The 17,484-nt window shown below is 41.1% G+C and overlaps 1 protein-coding gene across 1 annotated transcript in view; it reads left to right on the top strand.

The window, feature by feature from the left end:
• ZMAT4 (zinc finger matrin-type 4) overlaps window positions 1-16,089 on the top strand; it is a 234,859-nt gene extending 218,770 nt beyond the window's left edge. The window contains exon 6 of the mRNA XM_030818372.1: window positions 14,445-16,089. Coding sequence (XP_030674232.1) covers window positions 14,445-14,460 — 16 coding nt within the window. The 3' untranslated portion in view covers window positions 14,461-16,089. The remainder of the gene's footprint in view (window positions 1-14,444) is intronic.
• The last annotated feature ends 1,395 nt before the right edge of the window (window positions 16,090-17,484 follow it).

Here is a 17,484-nt window from a genome sequence, read left to right as displayed (position 1 = left end):
GGCACTTTCCTCTGAGGACCGCTAGAATGTAATTCATTTCTTCCTTCTTTCTTCTTGAGTATTAACAAAGTCAACAAAAAGGATTTTCTTCCCACCAGGACTTGCCAGCATTGGATGAGAGCAGTCAGCATGAATTTTAATCAGAGTGACTGTTTTTCAGCCCCGAATTTTCCATAATCAATTTCTTTTTGTCTATTAATTGAAAGTGAATATTTATAGAGTTTGAGAAATGATGGATCCTAACACCTCGAATCCCACTCAGTCACATTCAGAGTTGAGCTCCGGTGCGTCTCCATAGAACCTCGAGTTATGTAAGGGATGCATTTGAAGATGATTTTCTTTTCTTTCTTTCTTTTTTTTTTTTTTTGTTCAAGTGATTCACCCTGTGGTTTCTTTAAATAGGTCAGCTAGTGCTGTAAATTAATTTACACAAGAGGGAGTCAAATTTTCCTTCCTCTTTTTTTAAAAAGAAAATTCATATTGAAGATGAGATTCACGTGGATTTTCTTAAATTTGCTTTTCTTTTTACTGTGCCTTGTGGTTTGCTTTGTGTTGTTTTCCTCCAGCTACTCTTACCTTTGTGGGCTGTGTGAAGGAGAGACTTGCCCACCTGGGACACTCATTACACTGGCTCCATAACTTCCTTTGTGATCAGAACAGCCTGATGCTGATGGTGTTTGAATAGGGATAAACACACAGACTTTGTTTTTTTTTTTTTTAATGGGCTTTAGTGTGAGGGTGTCAGGATTTCAGAGGACTGCTGGGATTAGAGAAAATTGTTACTTGGTTACTTTTTTCCTGCTTGGTATCACACCTTTCTTCCTTTTTTATTGACTGTCTTAATTGCTAGGGCTGCCATAACAAAGTACCAAAAATGAGTGACATAAACAACAGAAATGGGTTCTCTCACAATTCTAGTGGCTAGAAGTTCAAGATCAAGTCATGAGCAAGGTTGCACTCCCTCTGAAGGTGCAAGAGAAGGGTCTGTTGAGGCCTTTCTCCTGACTTCTGGTAGAGCTTTGGCTTGTGGCAGCAGAACTCCAGTCTTCACATGGCTTTCTTCTTGTACATGCTCTTCGATGCCCAAATTTGTCCTTTTCATAAGGACACCAGTCGTATTGGGTTAAGAGTCACCCTACTCCAGTATGACTCATCTTAACTAATTATATCTACAATGATTATTTCCAAATAGGGCTGCATTCTGAGACACTGAGTGTTAGGACTTCAACATACAGTTTTGGGGGGTAGCGTAATTCTACCATAACACTGACTGTTAGTTATCAATTGTTGCTTAACAAATTACTCAAAAACTTAGTGGCTTCAAACAACAACATCTATTATCTCACAGTTCCTATGGGTCCAGAATTCAGGAATGGCCTAGCATAGTGTAACCGGGTTCTGGTCTTTAGTTCTGAGCTTCTCCTGAGGCTTCAATCAAGGCCGTCATCATCTTAAGGCTCAACTAGGGGGAGTCTGCTCTCAACCTCACTCGCTCAGTTGCTTGAAAAAGTCCACAAAGATTTGGTTCCTTGTGGGTTGTTGGAATGAGGGTCTCAGTTCCTGCTGAACTCCAGAGCAGAGGCATCGCTAGGCATGAGAAGCTCAAACATACAGCAACTCACAATGATCGCAGTAAACAAGCAAGAGGGCAAAAGAGGAACAAGATGGAAAACACAGTATTTTATAACCTAGTCTTGGAAATAATAATACGATTCATATGCTATTTGTTAGAAACTTGTCATCAGACCCAGTCTACACTCAAGGAGAGGGGATTATACCAGGACACGGATCCCAGGATTCAGAGACCTTTGAAAGCCATTTCAGAAGCTGCTACCTTGGTCCATCCTCTGAGTCATCCCTTTTTGTGAAAACTAGAGCTTGTTTGTAACTGATTAGTTTACTTGACTTGCTACTTCCCATTAGAATTCCTGGGGTCTACTAACCTTTTTTTCATTTTGCACTGTCTCTGCTACTTTTGGTACAAAACGACAGTGTTTCTGCTGGTGACATTAACTTAAAAGCATTGTGGGATTTCCTTGAATCTTATTTGAGTTTACTGTACTAGAAAAAAAGTTATACCCACAAATCTCTCCAAGAAAAGCCCTTCTCCACCTTTGGGGTCTGCTCAGAAGCCTGAGAGATCATGTCTTGATGCTTCCTAGCCGTCCGACTGTTCCATTGAGACAATCGGTAAGACACATCTTTCATCTCTTTAAAAGGCTCTTTGTGAGGCAGAATAACACTCTGATCCTTTGATCTTTTTGAAGTCTTAACCAGTAGTTATGCAGTCTTACCCTTGGCTATATGTCTATACCACATTTTCCTGAAAGTACTCAAAAGCTATTTCTTAATTCTAGCATCTTTTGCTGTCCAGAGAGATTGAGACTTTTCAAAATTATCAGGTCTTGTTTCCTTTATGTTTAACAATTCTTCCTTCAATTTATCACTCTTACAGTTTACTATAAGCAGCACAAAAAGGCCAGACGGCACCTTCAGCCCTTTGCTTGAAAATCCCAGCTCCATCACCAAGTTCATTAGTGCTGGCCAGGGCAGAGTTGTGAGGTCGAAAATAGAGTCAGTTGGCCCCTCCCACACATGTGCACCTCCCTGTGGCATCCCCTTCCCTGACTGTCCTTCCCCCTCCACCACTGGCTTCATCATTTTTTGCAGTTTTTGACTGCATAGGCTGAAATTTCCAACACCCAGCTTGACATGTCTTGTTTCCAATAGCTTCAATATATTAAATTCAATTCCCTGGACACTTGGAAGTCCATGGTGATAGTACTCATCATATAAGCAAATCACTGATAATGCTTTGGTTGGCTAATGTTGTTCCCTCTACCTTATCTCAGTTAAAATGTATAAAATAGTCTTTAAGGGGTGGTAAGGTCATACGATGATATAAAGTTATAATTCTAATGATTTCTACCTGAATAGCTTTACGACTACCTTACCATTTATAAAGGGCTTCCTTTCACTCATTTATTCCTCACCAAAGGCCTATATGGCCAGTGTCTTCTTAATTTAGAGATTAGGGAACTGAGGCTCATAGAGGTGAAGTCATCTGCTGTAGGTTCCATGATTTAGACAGTGCTGAGTGGCACCAGCAGGACCACACTCCACAGCACTGTGTCCCATTCCATATCCTCGATGTCCTGCTGGAACAATTTGGAGGATATCATTATTTGGTGTGGGGGATCAGGGTGGATTTTAACTAACATAATTCCCAGACGTGGCTGAACTGTTTCTACAACATTGAGTTTCACTACAGCAGACGCTACAGCCATTGCCGCCTTTGCAGTATGGGCTTTGCTTTGTATTGGTCCAGACCTGGATGCCCTGGGGGTTGCCACACCAGAACACAGTCTCCCAGAGCCTCTGCAAGCATGTGCTGGCTTTCTCTATCCTCTTCCATGGCCTATCAGCAAGTTAGAGTTTGGCCCTGTCTGCAGAATGTGCTGACAGCTTTCAGTAATGGATATGGACACCTGCTGAAAGGTTTGGCTGTGTTTGTAGCTGGGTGCTGGTTGGCACATAAACTCTGAGCCTGAAGGTGGAAAAAAAAAAAAAAAGAAAAGGAAAGAAAGTTAGCATAGAATTCGCTCTATCTGTGGATTTGTCATCTTGGAGTTTGTGATCATTTTAGACAGGACTGACAGAAACTGCTGAACTTGGAGCTGAGTGATGTTAGAGGCATGAGCCCATCTCTGCTGCAATGATGTTGGCCAGGCCACAGGCATTCAGCCTGGTGGAGATGAAGGGAACTTAGGGAATGGCCTGGTCCAATTCTTCATTGAATAGATGAAGAAATTGAGGCTCGTGGAGATGAAGTGACATTTCCAATGCAGCCATTTAGTGATAAATCCATTGTGTTGATTGATCTTCATTTCATTCTCTTCCACGGTTCACTTATTCTGTTACATAATGTTGTTTCAGAGTTGTCCCGATAGTATAATTATTGTCAAATAATTTGTTATAAAAATTGTATGAGGTCAGGCACACTGGTTCATGTGTATAATTCCAGCACTTTGAGAGGCAGAAGCGGGTGGATCAGTTGAGGCCAGGAGCTGGAGACCAGCCTGGGCAACATAGTGCCACACTGTATCTACAAAAAACAAAAAAATTAGCTGGGAGTGGTGGCATGTATGTGTAGTCCCAGCTACTCCAGAGCCTGAGGTGGGAGGATCACTTAAGCCCAGGAGTTTGAGACTGCAGTGAGCTATGATTGCACCACTGCACTCCAGCCTGTGTTACAGAGTGAGATCCTGTCTCTAAAAATAAATTAAAAATAAATAAATAAATAAACAAATAAATAAATAAATAAAATTAAAAATTAGATGACCATATTATTGCTTTTTCTACCACTCGTAGGCCAGCCCTTGTACCAGGGTCCTCCCTGACCCCTTGGTGGCCCACACATGAGTACAGGCTCCCTGGTCTTCTCCATCAGCTTCCCAACTTCTTTTTCTCCATGCCAGCCTGGCACGTTCCTTCTGCAAGCAGGGCTGCATCCCATCCCACATTACTTCCCATTCTCCTTCTCAGCAACCTACCACATACAGTGCTCTTTTCAAACTTCACGGCTTCGGTTCCCAGTCCTTCCCTCCCCTCCGGCCTCTCCACCACACATTCCTCCCTGCAACAAAACATACTTCTGCCAACTTATCCCTTGCACCTGCTGCTCTGCCTCTCCATCCTTCAGTCCCACTCTGCCTGAGGGCCAGATTTGGAGAGTAACTTTCCACTCCTGCCAGTGGCTGACCTGAGCATAGTAGTAATTGCTGGCATTGTGGGACTCTAGATTTTCACAGCACATGTACCCCAGGAGATGTACTCATGAGCTAAAGGGGAGTCTGACATTTTCCCTTCCCCTGCTCCCTGTGCTTCGAGGCACTGCAGTGTTTGAGAGAGAGACACAAATTATTACAACATAGCGGTGGCTCATTTCTCTATCAAATTCACCTATTTTTTTTCATTTTATTTTCTATTTGGGAAAAATCAATGGATTGATTTGCATTTCAAAACATATCTGATTTCAGACACTTTCAGTGACTCTAGCCCAGAACTGTCCATTGGAATGTTCCGTGGTGAGCGACATGTTTTGTGTCTACTTTATAACACAGTAGCCACTGGCCAGACTCAATTGCTAATACTTGAAAGTGGCTAATGTGACGGAGGAACTGAATTTTAAATAGTATTTAATTTTAATTATTTTATATTTAAATAGCCACACATGGCTACTGGGTACCTAAGTGGGCAGTGTAGACTAGACCATTGTACCCTTTGTTGAGGGGAGAATTGTGAACTTATCAAATATTGACATTCCCCAACTTCCACCATCTTTTTGCCACATCCCACCATTTCCCATGATTCTTTGCTTGCCCTTGAACAGGTAAAACCAGGGCTGCTCTTGGTTTCTGGAAGGTATATCTGTCTTCAGTCCCCCATCTCTGTTTCTGCCAATTATATAACTTAGTAATTGACTTAGCCTAAAACAGAGGCTCATGTAGCAAATAATATATAATAAATAATAGATCACATTTATTTGTTGCTCCATATGTACCAGGTATGTAATACTTCCATATATTAATTCGTTTAATCTTCAAAGCAGCCCTGTGAGGTCTGTGTGTTATTATATTATACCCATTTTATAGTTCAGGAAACTGAGGCAAAAACTACAGAGCTACTACATGCCAGAACTGGGATTTGAAGTTGGGCATTTGATAGTAAACCTCACTCTTGGGCACCTATTGAACTGCATCTGCCATATGCTCCCCTGCAGAGAAATTCCTGGCCTGGCATCTTGGATGCTCTCTGTGCCTGCCAGCATGGAGTGGGATTGGGCTCTGTATACTAAAAAACAGAAACAGAATCAGAATCAGAGAGGTTTCCTACTGCAATACTGCAATGCAATTCTGACGCTAACTACCTAGAGTTAGTGCAGACTCCACAACTTAAGGGCACAGACTTCAGCAAGACCGCCCTCACTTCAGATGTCAGCTGCAAGCTCTGAGGGTCCCAGGACACCTGCACTTCTGACCAATTGGCTACAAATTTGGGGTTCCCATTACTCCCTCAGGTTTGATACCTAGAAGGAATGTCAGAACTGGGGAGAGATATAGACTTGCAATTACGGTTTTATTATGAAGGCTACAAATCAGGACCAACCAAATGACAAGATGTATAGAAGAAGGTCTAGGAGGCTCCCAAATGTGGAGCTTGTGTGTCCTCTTCTTGTGAAATCAGGGTTGTGGGACTTTTCTTTAATTCAGCTAAAGATGGGGTCCTTGTCACATGGCCACAAAAATTCAGGCTCGCAGACAATCTAAAAGGTGAGTAAGACAGGATTTTATTGGGTGAAAAAGGAAAAAAAGGAAAGAGGGACCCTTCACAAGCCAGAGTCCCTGCTGATGCGCTTCCTGCCCGCAGCTTGAATCCCAGGTTCCACACAGGAAAAGGAGGGGCCAGGCTCCTTGTCCACTGCAAAGGGTGCCAACTTCCTGAGGCTCCACCCCAGTGCACAGGCTGGTTGGAGTTTTTCTGGGAACCTCTTTGCACTCAGCTGTCTTATCAAGACACAATACTCCCTCATCACGCTGATGTGTTCACTCAACTGAGCTTCGGTGTCCAGAGTTTTATTATGCTTTCATTACTTAGGTATGACTGAAGTATTGATCATGTGACTGAACTCAGTCTAGCCTCTCTCTACTCCCTAAAGGTTGGGCTGCTATTATTTGGCCTCAACCCTCTGATCACACAGTTTATCTTTCCAGCATGGCCAGACGTCATCCTGAATCTATCTAGGGACTCACTATGAGTCACCTCATTAGCATAAGCTGTCAAGTTCCACCATGAATTACAAAGATACTGCTGTCATTTGGGAAATCCCAAGCGCTTAGACCTCCACCTCAAGAACCTGGAAAAAAGACCTGACAAACTCATTGTACAAGAGCTACATCAGAAATTTTTCTTTCAAGTAACTAAGAGTAAGGAAACAAGCACTTCTAAATGTCCAGTGGTTATTGGTCATATTCATCTACATTATATCATTTTATCTTCATGACATTCCTAGGAGGAAGATATTATCGATGTCTTTGTTTTATAGATGAATAAAGTGAGGCTAAATAAAATTAATAACCACGTACATGAACATCCAAGTAGTAACAATTGGTATGGAAGTTTAAAATCAAGTTTAAAATCTAACTTTCAATCACAAGCCCTTTGAATACGTTACAAGAATAGTAGAAGGAGATAAGAATAGAGATATAGATGCTTTCAACACCTAATTGTTTTTCTTATCTAAAAATGCAGGATGGGAATGGACTTGCCCAGGATAGGACAGTCAATGAGAAATGTGAGGATCTGAGAGTGAGGCTTCTTCCCAATGTGCCAAATGATTGCTTTTCTGATTTTCCTCATGTGTTTATTTACGAAAGATTACATTTTAATGTGTGTCAGGCCTTTAATATTTAGCAAGCATTGAAAATACACAAATAGAGAGACACAGACCCCAGGCTTCCTTGAAGAGGACACAGACAGTACACAAAATATTGCAATGTGACATGGCTACTGAAACAATAAAGAAAAGCACTTAGAAAAATGCAATAAAAGGCTAGTTGTGGTGGCTCATCCCTGTAATCCCAGCACTTTGGGAGGCCAAGGCGGGTGGATCATGAGGTCAGGAGATCAAGACCAGCCTGGCCAATATGGTGAAACCCTGTCTCTACTAAAACTACAAAAATTAGCCAGGCATGGTGGCGGGTGCCTGTAATCCCAGCTACTTGGGAAGCTGAGGCAGGAGAATTGCTGGAACCTGGGAGGCAGAGGTTGCAGTGAGCTGAGATGGTGCCACTGCACCACTCCAGCCTGGGTGACACAGCAAGATTCTGTCTCAAAAAAAAAGAGAGAAAGAAAAATGCAATAAAGGAAACAATAAAAGAAAGTTCTAACTAGAAAGGGGCGGGAGGAAGAGGGGAGTCAGGAAAGATTAGGGGAGAGAATGCAGGAGCTAGGGGTTGGAAACAAACAATGATTAACCAGATTTCGAGTTCCATAAGTGAATAGAAGAGGGGTATTGAACTCTCTCTCACTTCAGATGAGGAGGCTAACGGGTTGTCGACAAACAGAGTTAAACTCTGTAAAATATTTAAATAGATGTATTATTGGCCAAATATGAGTTACTATGGCCCGTGATGCAGCCCTCAGGAGGTCCTGAGAACATGTGCTCAGGGTGGTCGGGGTGTAGCTTGGTTTTATACATTTTAGGGAGGCATGAGACATCAATCAAATACATTTAAAAAGTACATTGGTTTGGTCCAGAAAGGCGGGACAACGAGAGGCGGGGTTCGGAGGCTTCCAGGTTATAGGTAAATTTAAACATTTTTTGGTTGCCAGTTGGTTGAATTTGTCTGAAGACCTGGGATTAACAGAAAGGAATGTCTGGGTTAAGATCAAGGGTTGCAGAGACACAAGATTTTATTTGCAGAGGAAGCCTTCAGGCAGTAGGCTCCAGAGAAAATAGGTTGCAAAGTGTTTCTTATCAGACTTACTAAAGTCTGTGTTGATGTTCATTCTGGAGAGGTATAATGAGGCATGTCTGACCCCCATTACCCATCATGGCCTGAAACGGTTTCTTAGGTTAAATTTTAAAGAGCCCTGGCTGAGCAGGAAGTCCATTCTAATGATTATGGGGAGGGTTTCTTAGAATTTTATTTTTTGGTTACAGGGTCCTGATGATGCTCAAAGCCTAGCACTTTGCAGACCCCTTGCTCTGCCTCAGCTGTAGCCAGAACCCCCAAAGTAGAAGGGAATGGAGTCACCCAAATAAGGGAGGTCAGGTTGTGATGTTGTAGATCTCAGGAATGAGGAGGATGTGTGTGTATTAGGAGTTCCAGCAAGTTTCCTCATCTGTAAAATGATGATGTTCGACCTCCCTAGATAATCTCTGGGATCCCTTCTGGCTCTAACATTTCATTATTTTGTGATTTTGTGAAAAATGTTTTGCAAAGCAAATGAATAGTGTAAACAAGATTATAAAGAGAATATTTGCCTTCTTAAGGGAATAAACTGTTCTGAAGCACATCAGGAGTGTTCATTTGCATATAAACAATGCAAATTCTATATAAGCAGAGAAGGCTTGTTTTCTTAGATGTTTTGGTAAGTTAATTACAAATCGTTCTTGTCAATTTTGCTAGTGTATATGTATTAGGAAGCAGAAGAGCTGAATTCATTTCAAAAGTGCTATACTTTTGAATGTTCACAATTTCTTGAATGTTCCCAATACCTGACTTTTCTCTGAATTAGCCCGAATTTTCTTAAATTATTTCTTTATTCCATGGGTTAAAACATTTGGGATTTGTTTTTTTCAAGAAGGTTTTGGATAATTTGTTATGTTCATCAGATCTCAGAGGTGTCAGCTGAACCCCATTCTACTTTCAGTCATCCCGAATGGGCTTAGGACTACTCAACAAAGTCTATAACTTGTTAGGGTCCAAAGTCCTGCCTCCACTTTTGATTCCCAACATCTTAATGATCTCTCTTCATCTTTCTCCCCCTGTACATTTGAGTGCTTCTTTTTCCCACTCCCCATATCAATTAGACTACGTAGGCTTCCAATAAAAATTACCACTTTGGAAGTATTTTATTTGTCTAGACGACTGTATTGAAGATTTGGTTGTCATACAGAGCTAGCACCATGCAGAGCACAAAGCCATCTTCCTGATTCCATTCTCTCTAGGCCTCTTCCCCTTCTCTCATATTCTCTTTCTCTTCTCTGTTTTTTTTCTCCAAACCCCCTCATCCCCCTGACATTCACCCTTTTCAGAAGCAAGACACCTTGTGCCCCTTGTCTTAAGCACAGCAGTTTCCTGCTGTAGCTTGGGCATTTTCTAAAAGTTTTGTTCTCCACTCCCAGGTGTTGCTCAAAGTATTCCAAATACATTTTGTTGTGTCAGGGTAGATTCAGGAAACATGATCTGGAAGAAGCAGGTTTCCACCAAAGGGGATAGGAGAGGCTGGGCAAGCAGAGAGGTGGGGGATGAGTTTCTGGCAGAAGGAACAGCCTGCACCAACCATGGCAACATGGGAGACCCAGCACGTAGAGGAGCCTCACCTGATTTTCTGTGATCTGGATAGGTGGAGTAATGGCAAGGAGTAATGAGTAAAAGACAGGAATGGAGAAGAAGATGCCAGTGACATTACAGTGACCTTTATGTGTCATATTAAGACATTTTTATTTTCTCAGAAGGTGCTGGGAACCCAGTGAGGCATTGCAGCACCAGTGTGATGAGGCTGCAGAGCTGACTGCAAACATCCCAGATAGAAAACTAGTGCAATGCCATGGACCAAGAGTAGGACATGGGGCAGGGGATGCGAGGAAATGGGACATTTAAGAGTGAAGTAGGAGACCAATACGATTTGGGATTGATTGATTATGGGCTGAGGGAGAAAAAGGAACTGGCCAGGGAAAACGCTGCACTTTTGTCTTGAATATTTATTGGCCAGGTTAGGAAATACAAGAATAGAAATTAGGAGATGTTCAATTTTGGAAATATAACTTCATTTGGTTTATCACTGCACTATTTTAATTTATGGGGCCAAAGTGTTACGTCCTTGGATGTCATTCAGTTCTCAGGCAATAGGCTGAACAAGTTCCAAGTCATGACTGTTCAGCAACATTTTTGTGAAAAATGCCTTAGACATGACTCCTCCTCTCCTAACAAACTCTGGCCATATCATTTCATGTAAACCATGGCGCATGATTGCCTTTTCCTTGTCACTATAAGCTTGCTACCCGGCTATCAGAAATGAGGCTTCATCATGGCTAAGGATGTTCTGCTCTGTTTTCTCACTGGCTTATTGAACAGTTTACATTCAGTGTGGGATCAATTAATCATTATATATTTCTCTAGCTGCCACCTTCAAACTCACATGGTCGAAGCGCTTTCTTCATTCTTCCTCCATATTGTTAATATCTCAAGAAGACTGTGTACATCTCTGGTCATTTTAAATGGTGAGACCATTTTTTTTTTTTTTTTTTTTTTGAGACAGAGACTTGCTCTGTCGCCAGGCTGGAGTACAGTGGCACAATCTCAGCCCACTGCAACCTCTGCCTCCTGGGTTCAAGCAATTCTCCTGCCTCAGCCTCCCAGATAGCTAGGACTACAGGTGCGTGCCACCATGCCCAGCTAATTCTTGTATTTTTAGTAGAGACGGGGTTTCACCATGTTGGCCAGGATGGTCTCGATCTCTTGACCTCATGATCTGCCTGCCTCAGCTTCCCAAAGTGCTGGGATTACAGGCGTGAGCCACCGCACCCGGCCAAGGTGAGACCATTTTCAATGGTTGTTACTAGTCTATCTTAAGATTTCTGTCTCAAAACCAGGTCAGAGAATCCCCCTATCCTGGATCTTCCGGATGAGAGTAAGGGGAAAGACTAGCGGTGGAAGAAACGGAAGGTTTTGGACGTGCCTGTTCCTACAGATGTGATTCTCATCTGGCTTGTGCTAGAAGGCTGCCGCATGCCCCATGTGGCCCAGCCTTCAACAGGGGCTGAACGTCACAGAAGTTCTATCTCTCATCACATTCCCTGACAGGGACACTTCTCTTTTGGGAAGGCAGAGGTATCCATTCCAAATTGCCCAACATTTTTCTAACTGCTTCCTGAGACCCCATGAAAAGTCCCTATTAACACTCAGTTACATTAGTTTTAGAAAGGTAGCAAATGTGGGCCGGGCGTGGTGGCTCACACCTGTAATCCCAGCGCTTTGGGAGGCCGAGGTGGGTGGATCACCTGAGGTCAGGAGTTTGAGACCAGCCTGGCCAACATGGCAAAACCCTGTATCTACTAAAAATACAAAAATTAGCTAGGTGTGGTAGCACACGGCTGTAATCCCAGTTACTTGGGAGGCTGAAGCAGAATTGCTTAACCTGAGAGGCAGAGGTTGCAGTGAGCTGAGATTGTGCCACTGCACTCCAGCCTGGGCGACAAAGCGCGACTCAGTCTCAAAAAAAAAAAAAAGTAGCAAATGTGCAAATGTGAAACTGAGGCCATGTTTTCATCATGTTTGTGGTTTCATATATGTCAAAAAGAAGATGGGCTATCTGAGTATGATTGGTACGTATATGGCACAATTGAAATTCTCTCTTCAGATGGAATCATGTTTAAGGCTGTCCGAGAATAAAGACCGCCCTTCGCCACAAATGGAAGCTATGTGATGAATTTTTTCCCTATGCCTTTCTTCAATTTTCTATTTAAAGAAATTTCTGAAAATACATGAATTATGCAGCTTATCTCTCAGATGAAAAAGAATTTTCTTCTTGGATTGGATGGCTGCGTGTTTATTAATAGCAGTGAAATTTTCCGTGTTCTTTTGTATCAAATGGGATGCTGACTAAAATACGAAGTAACCTTTCCAGCAATAATAACAGTAATGGATGAATAATTACAAAAGCTATATGGAATTGAAAGACATTTTGTCATTATTTCTATGTCTTCAGAAAGGATCTGAATAATTATGATGACTATATAAAGGAAGAGTGTGATATTTTTCCTCATTATGGGATTAAGTTCTTAATATACTACTTTTACTATAAGTTTAAAAAAAAAACCCTTTCATCTGATTTTCTCTAACAAGGTAATCATTACTAAAGACTGTTTAGCTGTGAATGTTTGGTCTTCTTACTGTTACGTGAAGATGCTGTGCTTCAAACTCATTTTAATCTCAAAAGTGTTCATCTTTGCAGTTTATAAAAATGAAATTATACTTATTTGCTCAGTGAGAACTTTCAACCCTTACGTCACATTAATTTGTGAAGATGACAAGGACTGTTGAATTTCCTTAGGTCATGACCGGATGATAGCAGAGTATGAGATTCTAAAACAGCATTTTAATTTTTATAACAACTACTAAAAAGTGGCTATAGCTACCAGAGTCATGCTAAGGCAAAATTTCAAATATTTCAAAGCTATTTTTAAAAATATGCATATAGTCTCAATTTTTTTAGTCCACATTTTACCAACAATGTTCAAATTCTTATTCAGATCCTAAGAATATTCTATGACAGCACTTTTTTTGGAAAATGAAATTTCAACATATGCTCTGTGTTTCTAGGTGAGTGATAGAATTTTCTTTTGTAGCTTTTGAATTTTCATTTACCAGATTGCCAGTGAGACATTGGGACCTTAGCGATGGGAGACGGGAAAACCTGTGAAAAGGGTCTAACCTCCTCTAACACTTTCGCCGCCCTTCCCTCTAAAATATTCTTTAAGGGAAACAGCCACCACTAGAAGATGCTTTTCCAGCAGCCTCCTTTCAGCTGGAGCACTTCTTCAGCGGCACGGGAGAAATCCCCAGCAGAAGATGTCAACAGGCTCTCTCACCTTCTGCTTTTGAGTTTTCCAGGGTTCAAGTCCCACCCCTTAACAGCTGTTTGATCTTGTGCCACTAATTTAGCCAAGTGAAACCTCAGTGTTCTCAACTTTAAAAGGGGTGGAAATGGTATACATAGTAAAAGTGGTCTGTAGATTAAATTAAAATGTAAAGTAAATGTAAAATTCATAGTAGGCATGTGGTAAGAGGTAGTATCTTGCTGTCATAAAGAAAAAAACAAAACTAAAAAATCCTTCAAAAATTAGCTCTCAATTTGATTAAATCAATACCTTTTGCAAGTAAAGCCAGAAAGAATTTTTTTTTTTTTTTTTTGTGAGACGGAGTCTCGCTCTGTTGCCAGGCTGGAGTACAGTGGTGCAATATCTCAGCTCACTGCATCAGGTTCAAGCGATTCTCCTGCTTCAGCCTCCTGAGTAGCTGGGACTACAGGCACGCTACCATGCCCGGCTAATTGTTGTATTTTTGGTAGAGACGGGGTTTCACTATGTTGGCCAGGATAGTCTTGATCTCCTGACCTCGTGATCTGCCCGCCTCCGCCTCCCAAAGTGCTGGGATTACAGGCATGAGCCACTGCAGCCGGCCCAGAAACAATTTTTTTTTTTCTATTCATCTAACAGAGAAAATTCTGAATGAGTGGATAACGAGGCTTAATTTGAAATTTAGCCACTGTAATGTTGCTCTCCACTTTCAACAAGAGGGTTCTGCACGTAGTTATATCTGAAACTTAAAGATGGGTGTATGCAGCATGCCAGAAATAAAAATCAATTCATTATTTTTATTTTAAGAACATTTGGAATGAATTTAGTGTCTGGATTGACAATGCAGAGCTATACATTTTCTTGTACGTATGTGGAGATGGCATTGGTAATGGAGATATTACATATATAGGTTATTTAGAACCTGAAAGATTAACTTTACAAATTCAGATACATTTGAATTTGATGGTTAAGGTAATATGAGAAGTAGAAGGGAGACAGGCGGTGGGGGGAGAAAGAGGTGTTGGAATTTGTAAGTATGAAAGAAGGTAACACTGTGTTTCCTTCTGTCTTATAGCCTGAAGAATAAGTAGTGAAAGCATCAATCAAGGGATAAGAACAAAATATCAGCATTTCTCTGCCGTGGAGAATTGCTTATCGATCACCAGAGGAGGCTTCTTTCTTGAACAATAAACATTTCCTACAAGAACTCACAGATTCACATACGACTGATCTTGATTTTTGGAAATGAATGAGGTTTCTTTTTTCTTTTTCCTTTTTTTAATTTTGGGGTAAGTTATGATATTTGGATGGATTTTTAAATTCTTTCCTGATAACACATTTAGCACATGTTCTAAATTATAATCCTATAGCAAACAGTTGGAGCATTATTCAAACTGAAAGTGGAAAAATTTAAATTTCCAATTTATTCTAGATTTCCTCCGAGCATAATTATTCTGTTAAATCCTCAATGAGTGTGATGTCAACCACCTCTATCCAGAAATATACATTCTTTTCTCATCATGTTGGACACAGTTGAGGGTGACATGCACAGAACCGGAACAGATCACTATTAGTGGAAAATACCAAATGGACAAATAAATACCAATCCTTCTCCGTTCTCCAAGCACAGGAGCCAGGTTTACCATCTGGACAACGAAGACGAAGAGAGTAAATAAAGGAAGAATTCTCATCTTTTTTTCTGATCATTCAAAGAACAGTTTCTCAAGGTTAAGCCAAGTCCTCCTTGCAAGTTGCCAAATAATAGCTTAGGAAAAGAATTAGTCTGCCTGCATGATGATCTTAGGCAAAAACGTCTTCACAGCCCTTGACCTTGGTGAATTTTTTCCCCCAAAAGCATCCAAAAGAAGAATTATAAACCCCAGAATGAGATGGAAATAAATGAGTATTTTTTTTTTACGGTGTTTGGCCTGAACTGTGGGCTTTAATTTGGGGATACTGATGGTTTGGAAAGAAGCGAGAAAATTCTAAAGAAATGGTGGCCTTGGGCTAGGCGGGGTCCCCTATTTCTTCTGTTTCTCACTGAAGTCCTGCTGCTGAGCCAAGACCCAGTCACTTTGGAAAGAGCATGACCGATAAGGGAAACAGTTGCTTTCTGATGGGGAGCGTCTGAGTGCAGATCATGAGGCTCTTTCTCTAGGTTTAATTCTTTTCCATGGTGACCGGACTTGGTGTCTTGCAGCCTGGTTACAAAGTGGAACGTTGAGCTTCTACTGACGATGCCCTGCATGGACCAGCTGGGATCTGGCTGGGGCTGCCCTGTGTCCCTAGCGACCATAGGCAATCCATCTTCTTGCGTCAGCAATTTCTGGACACCCACTGTTTTCCACCAAGAGCTGAGGTGGCAACAACTCAGTGAGCAATAAACAAAATGACACAGAAATGCACAGTGTTGTTAGGAAGGAGCCTGTTTCCCTGTGTTCAAATTCTGGCACCATTCCCTTGAGCAGGGCCCGCTCAGGAGGGACCAGGTCTGCCAGTTTCTGTGCCTGCAGAGAGAGGAAGCCCCACCAGCCACACCCTACTCTATGAGAGGAAAGGGGGTTGGATGGGAAGAATCTGTTTTGCTGTTTTGGAAAGCACACAGCCGACCTACAAACCTCCTGTGATGGTGTTTCTTCGGATGTGTAAAATAAGCCTTTATTTGTCAATTCTGCTGTAAAATAAGCACTGTCCAAGTAAAAACAGCAACAACAACAAAACACTGTTTCTGTTTGGGTTCAGTGAGTGAGCTTATGCCCTAAAGTGCTGTGCATGTGTGTGTGTGTGTGTTTGTTTTTTTAAAATAACCTAATATAGAAAAGTCTATGAACATAGATTTTTACTTTACAGAGAGGCTATGCCAAACCCTTTATAGATAAGCTTCCGGCCATAATAATCAGATTATTTCAGAATTCCTCGTCTAAATACCATTGCTCTTTGGCAACCTGTCAAATGCAAGTGAATACTCTGCAAGAGGTTTTGTGTGTTTGTTTGTTTTCAAATTTCTCTATTTTTGCCCACGCAGATAATGGAAATTATCATTCTAGTGTACCCTGGAGATGACATATTTAGTTTTAGGCAGGAAGGGGCTGCTAATGTTGTTTACATTTTGGGAATTCTGGAATGGAAAGATTCCTACTTGGGAAACCAGCTGTTTGTGGTTGTCTTTTCTGTTTGGTTTGCTGTGTTTATGTTTGTTCAGCTAAGTGATATCTTACCTTCCCATTTTTTTATGAGTGGATGGAAGTGGGATGGAAGGTAAATGTTTTCAAATAACCAAATCAATTCTGAAGGAGAGGAAAGAGACCCACACAGACCCGGGTGTGTCCCTGTCTTACGTCCAGCCCACCCTGGAGCTGCTGACACGTGGTCCCAGCAGAGACTCCGGGCAAGCTGAGAACATGAGTCAAGTGATTTTCTGTAAAATGTTAATTCAAAGGACCTAGGAGAGAACCCATACATTTGAAAGAGTGAAGCTATTCAAATTATCAATATTTAAAGTATTTTTACTATTCCAGAGTTTTTATAATAATGTTAACTAAACTAACCAAATACTGCCCATTTAAAGTTTTGCTGCAGTGGGGGAAAAATTGTTCAAAATTAACATAACACACAAGCTTAATGGACTCCTTAAACTATATCAGAGTAAAATTATTTGTACTTAAAAGGTTAGTGGCTATGTGGTTGAAATGTGCAATAAACTTCAGGTAGTAAAGTAGATAACTCTGATAAGTATTCTTTTTAAAAATTATACAATACGAACATATGACTAATATGTTAGATCCTGGACTGCCCTAAACTTAAAATTTTGGTGAGGTGAAATTAGGAAACAATGAATAACAAAATATGTAGTGTTGATATTTGGTAAGTGGATTGCATTTATATATTTGACAAAACATGGAACTTTATTTTAGGACCTTCATTGTGAATTTTCCCAGCATGATTTAACAAAACTGTAGTATGTGAATATTAAAAAAAAAAAAAAAAGAAGATGAAACACTCCTATAGTCTTGGTCATACAATTAATTTACTTTGCAAAAAGTTTTTCTTCGTCAGTACAGAGGTAAGCTTCAGGTTAGCACCTGTGCCAGAGGCCACGAATGCAACGGTAGTGA

Source organism: Nomascus leucogenys, chromosome 8, assembly GCF_006542625.1.
Source record: "Nomascus leucogenys isolate Asia chromosome 8, Asia_NLE_v1, whole genome shotgun sequence".
In the NCBI taxonomy this organism is placed as follows: domain Eukaryota; kingdom Metazoa; phylum Chordata; class Mammalia; order Primates; family Hylobatidae; genus Nomascus; species Nomascus leucogenys.
This window is presented reverse-complemented; position numbering and strand designations above follow the sequence as displayed.